General features: G+C 45.5%; 1 protein-coding gene across 2 annotated transcripts in view; it reads right to left on the reverse strand.

The window, feature by feature from the left end:
* LOC110535642 (CYFIP-related Rac1 interactor B) overlaps positions 1-11,589 on the reverse strand; it is a 58,885-nt gene that overhangs the window by 19,469 nt on the left and 27,827 nt on the right. For both annotated transcript variants that reach the window (XM_036935372.1, XM_021620755.2), the window contains exons 3-5: positions 5,468-5,550; positions 4,786-4,907; positions 4,433-4,538 (exon numbers count right to left, since the gene is read on the reverse strand). In XM_036935372.1, coding sequence (XP_036791267.1) covers positions 4,433-4,538; positions 4,786-4,907; positions 5,468-5,540 — 301 coding nt within the window. In that variant the 5' untranslated portion in view covers positions 5,541-5,550. The remainder of the gene's footprint in view (positions 1-4,432; positions 4,539-4,785; positions 4,908-5,467; positions 5,551-11,589) is intronic.

Below are 11,589 nucleotides of genomic sequence, written 5' to 3' on the forward strand. Positions count from 1 at the left end.
CTAACACCTGGATATGTTTATTTTTGAACCATTCCATTGTAGATTTTGCTTTATGTTTTGGATCATTGTCTTGTTGGAAGACAAATCTCCGTCCCAGTCTCAGGTCTTTTGCAGACTCCATCAGGTTTTCTTCCAGAATGGTCCTGTATTTGGCTCCATCCATCTTCCCATCAATTTTAACCATCTTCCCTGTCCCTGCTGAAGAAAAGCAGGCCCAAACCATGATGCTGCCACCACCATGTTTGACAGTGGGGATGGTGTATTCAGGGTGATGAGCTGTGTTGCTTTTACGCCAAACATAACGTTTTGCATTGTTGCCAAAAAGTTCAATTTTGGTTTCATCTGACCAGAGCATCTTCTTCCACATGTTTGGTGTGTCTCCCAGGTGGCTTGTGGCAAACTTTAAACGACACTTTTTATGGATATCTTTAAGAAATGGCTTTCTTCTTGCCACTCTTCCATAAAGGCCAGATTTGTGCAATATACAACTGATTGTTGTCCTATGGACAGAGTCCCCCACCTCAGCTGTAGATCTCTGCAGTTCATCCAGAGTGATCATGGGCCTCTTGGCTGCATCTCTGATCAGTCTTCTCCTTGTATGAGCTGAAGGTTTAGAGGGACGGCCAGGTCTTGGTAGATTTGCAGTGGTCTGATACTCCTTCCATTTCAATATTATCGCTTGCACAGTGCTCCTTGGGATGTTTAAAGCTTGGGAAATCTTTTTGTATCCAAATCCGGCTTTAAACTTCTTCACAACAGTATCTCGGACCTGCCTGGTGTGTTCCTTGTTCTTCATGATGCTCTCTGCGCTTTTAACGGACCTCTGAGACTTTCACAGTGCAGGTGCATTTATACGGAGACTTGATTACACACAGGTGGATTGTATTTATCATCATTAGTCATTTAGGTCAACATTGGATCATTCAGAGATCCTCACTGAACTTCTGGAGAGAGTTTGCTGCACTGAAAGTAAAGGGGCTGAATAATTTTGCACGCCCAATTTTTCAGTTTTTGATTTGTTAAAAAAGTTTGAAATATCCAATAAATGTCGTTCCACTTCATGATTGTGTCCCACTTGTTGTTGATTCTTCACAAAAAAATACAGTTTTATATCTTTATGTTTGAAGCCTGAAATGTGGCAAAAGGTTGCAAAGTTCAAGGGGGCCGAATACTTTCGCAAGGCACTGTAAGTCATTAAAGGGCAGCAGTAAAATAACAATAGCGAGACTATATACAGGGGGGTACCAATACAGAGTCAATGTATGGGGGCACTGGTAAATTGAGGTAGTATGTACATGTAGGTAGAGTTATTAAAGTGACCATGCGATAACAACAGAGAGTAGGAGTGGTGTAAAGAGGTGGTGGTGGTGGTGGGGGGATGGCTGCAAATAGACTGGGTAGCCATTTGACTAGTTGTGGAGTCTTATGGCTTGGGGGTAGAAGCTGATAAGAAGCCTCTTGGACCTAGACTTGGCGCTCTGGTATCGCTTGCCGTGCGGTAGCAGAGAGAACAGTCTATGACTAAGGTAGCTGGAGTATTTGACAATTTTTCTGGCCTTCCTCTGACACCGCCTGGTATGGAGGTCTGAATGGCAGGAAGCTTTACCCCAGTCAAATAATGGGCCATTCGCACTACCCTCTGTAGTGCCTTGCCGTCTGAGGACCCATGCCAAATCTTTTCAGTCTCCTGAGGGGGAATAGATTTTGTCGTGCCCTCTTCACGACTTTCTTGGTGTGCTTGGACCATGTTAGTTTGTTGGCGATGTGGACAGCAAGGAACTTGAAGCTCTCAACCTACTCCACTGCAGCCCTGCCGATGAGAATGGGGGTGTGCTCGGTCCTCTTTTTACTGTAGTCCACAATCATATCCTTTGTCTTGATCATGTTAAGAGAGAGGTTGTTGTCCTGGCACCAAATGGCCAGGTCTCTAACCTCCTCCCTATAGGCTGTCTCATTGTTGTTGATGATCAAGCCTACCACTGTTGTGTCATTATCAAATTTAATGATGTGTGCCTGGCCATACGGTCATGAGTGAACAGGGAGTACAGGAGAAGACTGAGCACGCACCCCTGAGGGGCACCCGGGTTGAGGATCAGCGTGGCGGATGTGTTACCTTTTCTTACCACCTGGGGCAGCACGTCATGAAGTCCAGGATTCAGTTGCAAAGGGAGGTGTTCAGTCCCAGGGTCCTTAGCTTATTGATGAGCATTGAGGGCACTATTGTGTTGAACGCTGAGCTGTAGTCAATGAATAGCAATCTCACTTAGGTGTTCCTTTTGTGGGAAAGGGCAGTGTGGAGTGCAATAGAGATTCTATCATCTGTGGATCTTTTGGGGTGGTATGCAAATTGGAGTGGGCCTAGGGTTTCTGGGATGATGGTGTTGATGTGAGACATGACCAGCCTTTCAAAGCATTTCATGGCTACAGATGTGAGTGCTACGGGTCAGTAGTCATTTAGGCAGGTTACTTTAATGCTCTTGGGCACAGGGACTATGGTGGTCTGCTTCAATGTTGGTATTACACAGACTCAGACAGGGAGATGTTGGCTCATGTCACAGGGCAGCTCTCGGCTGTGCTTCCCTTTGTAGTCTGTAATGGTTTGCAAACCCCTGCCACATCCGACGAGCGTCAGAGCCGATGTAGTACGATTCGATCTTAGTCCTGTATTGATGCTTTGCCTGTTTGATGGTTCGTCGGAGGGCATAGAGGGATTTCTTATAAGCCCTAGTCTTTAGTTCAGTGCGGACGCTGCCTGTAATCCATGGCTTCTGGTTGGGGTATGTACGTACGGTCTCTGTGGGGACGATGTCATCGATGCACTTATTGATGAAGCATATGACTGATGTGGTGTACTCCTCAATGCCATCGGAGGAATCCCAGAACATATTCCAGTCTGTGCTAGCAAAACAGACCTGTAGCTTAGCATCTGCTTCCTGTGACCACTTCTTAATTGATCTAGTCACTGGTGCTTCCTGCTTTAGCTTTTGCTTGTAAGCAGGAATCAGGAGGATAGAATTATGGTCATATTTGCCAAATGGAGGGCGAGGGAGAGCTTTGTATGCATCTCTGTGTGTGGAGTAAAGGTGGTCCAGAGTTCTTTTTCTTCTGGTTGCACATTTAACATGCTGATAGAAATTTTGTAAAAACGGATTTACAGTAAGTCTCCCTGCATTAAAGTCCCAGCTACTAGGAGCGCCGCCTCTGCGTGAGCTTTTTCTTGTTTGCTTATGTCGGAATACAGCTCATTCAATGCATTTCTTAGTGCCAGCGTCTGACTATGGTCGTATGTAAACAGCTACAAAGAATACAGATAAACTCTCTCGGTAGGTAGTGTGGTCTACAGCTTATCATGAGATACTCTACCTCAGGCGAGCAAAATGCATAGACCGCCGCCCCTTGTCTTACCATACGCCGCTGTTCTATCCTGCCGGTACATCGTATAACCAGCCAGCTGTATGTTGATATTGTCGTTGTTCAGCCACGACTTCGTGAAGCATAAGATGTTACAGTTTTTAATGTCCCGTTGGTAGTTTAATCTTCCATGTAACTCGTCAATTATATTCTCCAAAGATTGCACGTTTGCTAGCAAACGAATGGAGGGAAATGGGGGTTTATTCGATTGCCTATGAGTTCTCAGAAGGCAGCCTGACCTTCGGCACCTCTTTCTCCACCTTCTCTTCACGCAGATCACGGGGATTGGGGCCTGTTCCCGAGGAAGCAGTATATCCTTCGCGTTGGGCTCGTCAGAGTCATGAATGAAAGGATTCTGCTAGTCCGTAGTGAGTAATCACAGTCCTGTGTGTTAAGAAGTTATTATCGAACATAAGAGACGGTAGCGGCAACATTATGTACAAAATAAGTAAAAAAATAAGTTACAACCAACGCAAATAAACAAACAAAAAAACACAATCGGCTGGGGGCTCGTAAAAACGTCTGCCTTCTTCTCAGGCGCCTTTCCATGGTAATGAGGAGTCCTCAGCTCTGGGAGGGGGTGGGTATCACATCTAGCCAGAGTGCAACGCAAGCAAGCATCCCATTGATGATGTTTGTGTGTGTGTGGTTATGCATGTTAATTTCTGCAGTTCAGCAGCTGATATCGCTGATGTGATTGCGCATACAGGCGGTTAAGGTCATGAGAGGAGTGTGTGTATCTTACATATAACCACTAGAGAAGCTGTAGCTAGTGAACCTCTAGTGCAGGCGTGTATCTGACCTTTTACACAAAGCTCTGAAGGACACGTCACTAGTCTCAGGCAGGTGTAGGTGTTGTTCTGTAGGGCTACATATCTAACCTGAGGCTCAGAACAGGGGCTGTATACATCAAGCGTCTAGGAGTGCTGATCTAGGACCAGGTCGCCCTGTCCATGTCATCTTTATTAATTGTGATCTTATAAGGAGAAACTGATCCTAAAATCAGGCCCCAGGTACGTACCTAATCTCTGGGAGAACTGGTAGAACTTCTTGAGTTTCCCCACCAGGGGGACCACGGCCACCCACGCTGCCTTCTGTAACGCCTCGTCGTTGGGGTTCTGGATTGCCTGGGGGACAGGAAAGACAAAATGTTGAACAAAGTCGGAAGTTAGTTAATCCTGAGTTAGTAGTTGATCTAGTTAGTAGCGTCTCAGAGTAGGACTGCCGATTTAGGATCAGTTTGGCCTTTTAGATCACAATGACAACAATTACATGGACATGGGTAGGATGAGCCTAGATCAGCATTCCTACTCTGAGACTCATAGCCCGCTCCCTTGTATGAATGAAGGTTTGGTGATGCTTTTAGTATTTTACCTCTCTGATCTCTTGACCCGCTCCCTTGTATGCTTGCAGTTCGTCCAGGATTCCCCTAGCATCCTTCAGCACCAGGTCCACCTTCTCCCACACTTCTCGTTCTGTGTCTGTGGGCTGGGCATCTAGTGGACACAGGAAGACAATCAAGTGGGTATTTCTATGTCTGGTAGGGAGTCTACAGATATAAGTGAAGAGGTTCAAGGCTAGTAGGCTAGGCTAAATCCTAATTGTTATTGCAATGCAGAAATTCAGTTTTGTGGAAGGTAGTTTCTAATGTAATATCATGTTCGGAACATCCAATCCTACCATAACAGCATAGCTAAGAGAAGAGCTGATGATGCAAATGGGAAAGAGATTAGGTTCTGTAGCCTCTGTGGGTGAGGAGAGGTAAGAAGGGGGACAGCTAAAATACAGTGCCTTGCGAAAGTATTCGGCCCCCTTGAACTTTGCGACCTTTTGCCACATTTCAGGCTTCAAACATAAAAATATAAAACTGTATTTTTTTGTGAAGAATCAACAACAAGTGGGACACAATCACGAAGTGGAACGACATTTATTGGATATTTCAAACTTTTTTAACAAATCAAAAACTGAAAAATTGGGAGGCACTGTAAGTATGATTGGAAGTTCACGTGTGTAGATAGGGATTGTAATAAGTAAGCCCTCCCCAGCAAAAACATACTTTCAAAATCGAGGAAAAAATTGGGCTCCTGTTCCAGATCTGTGCAAGTCAGGACTTTTAGCAGGTTCCCCATGTTACGATACCTGTTGAGACAAAAGGAGAAAACACAACAATATGGTTTAACATGAGTGGAGGCAAGTACACAAAATATATGGGTTTGTTAGTAGTGGGAAGAAGCAAGTGTTGTGGTATTGAGGGGGCTGGCAGCCCTGGTTCCTCCTATGTGCCCCAATGGGCCCTCTGAGACACTGTGTGGTTTTCCTGTACCGAGCGCTGGCCCACCAGATGTCCCCAAAAAGCCCATCTCTCCTAAAATAGAGGACAATTTACAGGAATCACTCTGCCTCGGAGACCAAGTCCAACTGAGTGTGACTTCTCCGCTTTACTCAATTCCCTGCAGATGCGCATTTACATCTAGCGTTTACTAACAGCCGTTATATGCAAACTGGTCTGTTAAATTAGCTTTTTTGTTCTGTCACACATACCCTGTACATGCACATGGATAAATTCAGATGTGAACCTAACAGGGTTCACAGTTCAGATCCTGACCAATGACTGTCCTCACTATAGCAAATGACTCGATCTGATGATCATGATCTGATTCCCAGCGCAAAAGTGAGCCATTGTGGTATGCCAGCAGCATATCCCACTGCTGGCTTGCTTCTGAAGCTAAGCAGGGTTGGTCCTGGTCGGTCTCTAGATGGGAGATCATATGCTGCTAGAAGTGGTGTTGGAGGGCCAGTAGGAGGCACTCTTTCCTCTGGTCATAAAAATTAAAAATATCCCAATGCTCCAGGGCAGTGATTGGGGACATTGCCCTGTGTAGCGTGCCGTCTTTCGGATGGGATGTTAAACAGGTGTCCTGACTCTCGGTGGTCACTAAAGACCCCATGGCACTTAGTGTAAGAGTAGGGGTGTTAACCCTGGGGTCCTAGCTAAATTCCCAATCTGGCCCTCTCACGGTCACCTAATCAAATTGTATTTGTCACATGCGCCGAATACAATAGACCTTACAGTGAAATGCTTACTTACAAGCCCTTAACCAACAATGCAGTTTTAAGAAAATACCCCTCAAAAAAGTAAGAGATAATAACAAATAATTAAAGAGCAGCAGTAAATAACAATAGCGGGGCAATATACAGGGGGTACCGGTATATGTGCGGGGGGCACTGGTGTCTAGGTAATATGTACATGTAGGTAGAGTTATTAAAGTGACTATGCATAGATAGTAACAGAGAATCAGCAGCGTGGGGGGGTGCAAATAGTCTGGGTAGCAATTTGATTAGCTGTTGAGGAGTCTTATGGCTTTGGGGTAGAAGCTGTTTAGAAGCCTTTTGGACCTAGACTTGGTGCTCCGGTACCGCTTGCCGTGTGGTAGCAGAGAGAACAGTCTATGACTAGTGTGGCTGGAGTATTTGACCATTTTTAGGGCCTTCCTCAGACACCGCCTGGTAGAGAGGTCCTGGATGGCAGGAAGCTTGGCCCCGGTGATGTACTGGGCCCTTGCAGTCGGAGGTCGAGCAGTTGCCATACCAGGCAGTGATGCAACCCGTCAGGATGCTCTCGATGGTGCAGCTGTAAAACCTTTTGAGGATCTGAGGACCCATGCCAAATCTTTTCAGTATCCTGAGGAGGTTTTGTCGTGCCCTCTTCACGACTGTCTTGGTGTGCTTGGACCATGTTAGTTTGTTGGTGATGTGGAGCATTTCATGACTACAGACGTGAGTGCTTCGGGTCGGTAGTCATTTAGGCAGGTTACCTTAGTGTTCTTGGTCAGCTTGCAATTGGCTCATTCATCCCCCCTCTTCTCTCCTGTAGCTATTCCCCAGGCCGTTGCAGTAAATGTGAATGTGTTCTCAGTCAACTAACCTGGTAAAATAAGGGTAAAAATGTAATATATTGTTCTGTTTGTGAATGCCAAGTGAACAAAAAAACGGAATTTCAATATCTGGTTGTTTTGCAACCAGTCAGATTTCCTGGAAGCGAGGCAGTTGATTCCGAGAAGCAGAGGGGTGTGTGGGGAGGGGAGATAATCTCACCTCAGAAGGAGTAGTGTGAGAACTAAGCCCACTATCCTTCCCCAACCCCTCTCACTAGTGTCAATATGAGGCACACAGATTCACCCAGTACCTGGAAAAACCACAGTTAAAACCAACCCCCAAACCGAGCAGAGGGAAACCACTGTTGTAGAGTTCTGGGAGAGGGAACCCCTGCTGTACACACTGTCGGGTAAGAGGCTCCCATGTTTTGTGTGTGCACACACACACACACACACACACACACACACCTTATGGATGTTCCTAATACAGTTCATTCCTAGCCAATGACTCATATTTAGGGCAGAATTAGAGTATGGTACAGGAACACACATTCTGTATGCGCTACTGTACAACACAAAACTTTCCAGTCCCGAGGTGCACTTAGACTGTCTGTCACAGCACTGAGTCATTCCCTAGAAAGCCATGTTGAGGAAATAGAATAAATATGGAAAATATGGACCAGACAAGCATGTACAGTTCTGCAGAATCGGACAAACTGAAGCATTCACACTGCCCAGACTCAGGAGCTAAGGAAGTCTATGATTGCCCCTAAGGTATTTGGTCTGCTCCTTTTATGACTGTAGTCTATTGGCAATATTTAGAAAGCATCTCAGTGCAGGAGTGCTGATCTATGATCAGCAGAGAGCCACGCGCCAGGCAGCCAGTGGGATATAGGTCCTTCTGACTCCCTGTCTGGAGTTGTGTGTTATGTAAATCAGGAGTGACAGCCTGGCAAGACAACACTTTCTCTCCACAACTAGAAAGCACAGAGTCCTGTTGGGTTTGTACTGTACTGAGAGACAAAGTTCAAATGCCATTGGATCAGGGGTAGAGTGAAGATGAGATGAGAAAAACTTTATTGTCCCTGAAGGTACATTTTCTTGGGCATTTAAGTGCTGTTGCTGGCTAGTCGTGACACTGAGCTAGACTGGCGACACCTTGTGACAAGGTGGAGATGGCTGAGAGATTCAACCTTGGTGACAGGGTGAATACTCTTGATTACTGGTGGCAGGTTAAAACAAACTCAGTGGCTGAGTGAGTGCTGGTAAACCTGAGTAAGCTGATTAAGGTTAACGTCTAGGTAAAGCTTAGTGACAGAGTGAAGCTCAGTGACAAGTTGAAAATAATTGCCAGTGATTGTGAATGAGCGCAGAAGCAAGGTTATTGACAAGTGATGACTAGAGACAAGATAAAGTTATAGGCTAGTCACTACATTTTTCAGTCCTTGTGGTTGAATAACTCATGATGAATAAATATAAGTATTATCCTTTCAACAACAAGTCTTGGTGTAATCATTTGAAGGAGGCATCGAGGACACATTTGTCTTCGCCTGTACACTAGTACCCCCTGCAACTTTCATTAATGATCTCTCCCTCTCCCTAGCACTCGCTGAACCGGTTTCCATGTTACCCACTGCCCACCTGGGGCACACCCAGCTGCCACCTGCCACGCATGGCTCTTTCATAACACTCTCCGTTAATGTGACCTGAATGATGCTGCTACACCTCACTGGGTACCTTCCTACTACCTTATACGGGTGGTAGCCACATAGCGGAAAGACAGGAGAGATGACAGCGTTGGAAGGGAACAGAACAGAGGCATCGTTTCAAGTCTTATTAGTTGTATGTACAGGATATGCATGGTGCACATTAAAACGAAATGCTTACTTGCAGGTTACTTCTCGACAATGCGGCAACAATAAGAAATAGTAAAAAAATAAGAATACAAAGAAAGTAAATGACAGTAGAATAGAATAAACATTTTAGCATGAGTGTAATACAGGAATGCATCATTTATAGTCCAATAAGTTACACGTGCATTGGGGAAGGGGGGGCGGGGTGATGGGCAAATGTATAAATTGAGCAGTACAATAAGAATCTGGTAGCAGCGGTTGTGATGTGGGCTATGGTGAGGAGAATCAGAGCAGGTGGTCAGTACAGTTTAAGTGTTCAGCAATCTGATTGCTTGGAGATAGAAATGGTCTCTGAGCCTGTTGGTATCAGACCTCATGTACCTCAATGCTGACCTGTAGTCAATGAACAGCATTCTCACGTAGGTGTTCTTCTTGTCCAAATGTGTTACGGCCATGTGAATAGTGATGGAAATGGCATCTTCCGGGATCTGTTGGAGCGGTAGGCTAATTGGAGTGGGTCCAGTGTGGGCCATGACCAGCCTCTCAAATAATTTCATGATGACCGAGGTGAGTGCGACCAAGGTGATAGTCATTTGGGTATGTCCCCTTGTTTTTCTTGGGCACTGGGACGATGGCGGTCTCCTTAAAGCAGGTGGGGACTACAGAGACCGTTTGAAGATATCAGCTGGTATTCACTCTTTAGAGGAGTTTCCCCACGTCAGCCTCGGAGAGAGAAAACACCTGGTCGTCAGGAGCAACGAGAGTCTTCCTGGAGCGGCTCGGTACTGTTGAGGGGAAGACAAGGGAGGAATCACCTCGTCGATTATCCCCAGAAGGAGGGGGAAGGGGTGAAGTCACATCACCATGTTGTTGAATGACTAGGCCTTCCCAATGCCTCTCCCCTAGTCCTCTACTGCCTCCTCTCAGAGAGGCTGAGTGACTGAGCTGAGTAGTATGAGCCATGGTGCCACTACCAGGCTCAGAGAGTTAAACACAGCTCCCCTCGCTCTCGCTCAGTCTACATTGAGGTCATTTTAAGGACGGGGATTTGCGGTAGCTTCGGCTTCGCATTTCAAAGTCCAAGAGAAGATCCTCCAGCTTATGGAAAACCTAATGAGAGATGAAATGAGGACAGGCTTTCTTTCTTTCGCTTTTTGCCGCGCCAGCAGAAATAATTTTGGTGAATGGTTGAATTACAGACCCCCAGGTTCTCATTCAAACCAAATTAAAAGCTAAACCTATTAATGATAACTAAAAAAAAGCTATATATCAAACTTTTTCTCGTATATTGCAAATGTTTCTATTTTGAGCCAAAGTGTATGTGCCAGTGACAAATGGGAAATGGTTTTCAAATCAAATCTTATTGGTCACATACACATGGTTAGCAGATGTTAATGTGAGTGCAGCGAAATGCTTGTGCTTCTAGTCCGACAGTGCAGAAATATCTAACAAGTAATCTAACAATTCCACAACTACTACTTAATACACACAAATCTAGGTAAAGGGATTGAATAAGAATATGTACATATAAATGTATGGATGAGCGATGACCGAACGGCATTGGCAAAATGCAGTAGATGGTAATAGAATGCAGTATATACAGATGAGATGAGTAGACATGTAAACATTATTAGTGACTAATGATCCATTTATTAAAGTGGCCAATGATTTCAAGTCTGCATGTAGGCATCTCTGTGTTAGTGATGGCTGTTTAACAGTCTGATGGCCTTGAGATAGAAGCTGTTTTTCAGTCTCTCGGTCCCAGCTTTGATGCACCTGTACTGACCTCGCCTTCTGGATGGTAGCAGGGTGAACAGGCAGCGGCTCGGGTGGTTGTTGTCCTTGATTATCTTTTTAACCTTCCTGCGACATCGGGTGCTGTAGGTGTCCTTGAGGGCAAGTAGTTTGTCCCCGGTAATGCGCTGTGCAGACCGCACCACCCTCTGGCGAGCCTTGCAGTTGCCATTCCTGGCAGATATACAGCCCGACAGGATTCTCTCAATTGTGCATCTGTTGAAGTTTGTGAGGGTTTTAGGTTACAAGCCCAATTTCTTCAGCCTCCCGAGGTTGAAGAGGCACTATACTATTGCGCCTTCTTCACCACACTGTCTGTGTAGGTGGACCATTTCAGTTTGTCCGTGAAATGTACGCCAAGGAACTTCAAAAAAAATAATCCACCTTCTCCACTGCTGTCCCGTCGATGTGGACAGGGGGGTGCTCCCTCTGCTGTTTCCTGAAGTCCACGATTATCTCTTTTGTTTTGTTGGTGTTGAGTGAGAGGTTGTTTTCCTGACACCACACTCCGAGTGCCCTCACCTCCTCTCGGTAGGCTGTCTCGTCGCTGTTGGTAAATGGTTTGTGGTAATGATCCATTGCTCTAAATCATGTCAGATGAAGAGGTGTAGAACATTCAGTGCAGTGCTGAGAGTAGAGGAATGCAAGAGAAGAGA

This window comes from Oncorhynchus mykiss, chromosome 11, assembly GCF_013265735.2.
Source record: "Oncorhynchus mykiss isolate Arlee chromosome 11, USDA_OmykA_1.1, whole genome shotgun sequence".
Lineage (NCBI taxonomy): Eukaryota > Metazoa > Chordata > Actinopteri > Salmoniformes > Salmonidae > Oncorhynchus > Oncorhynchus mykiss.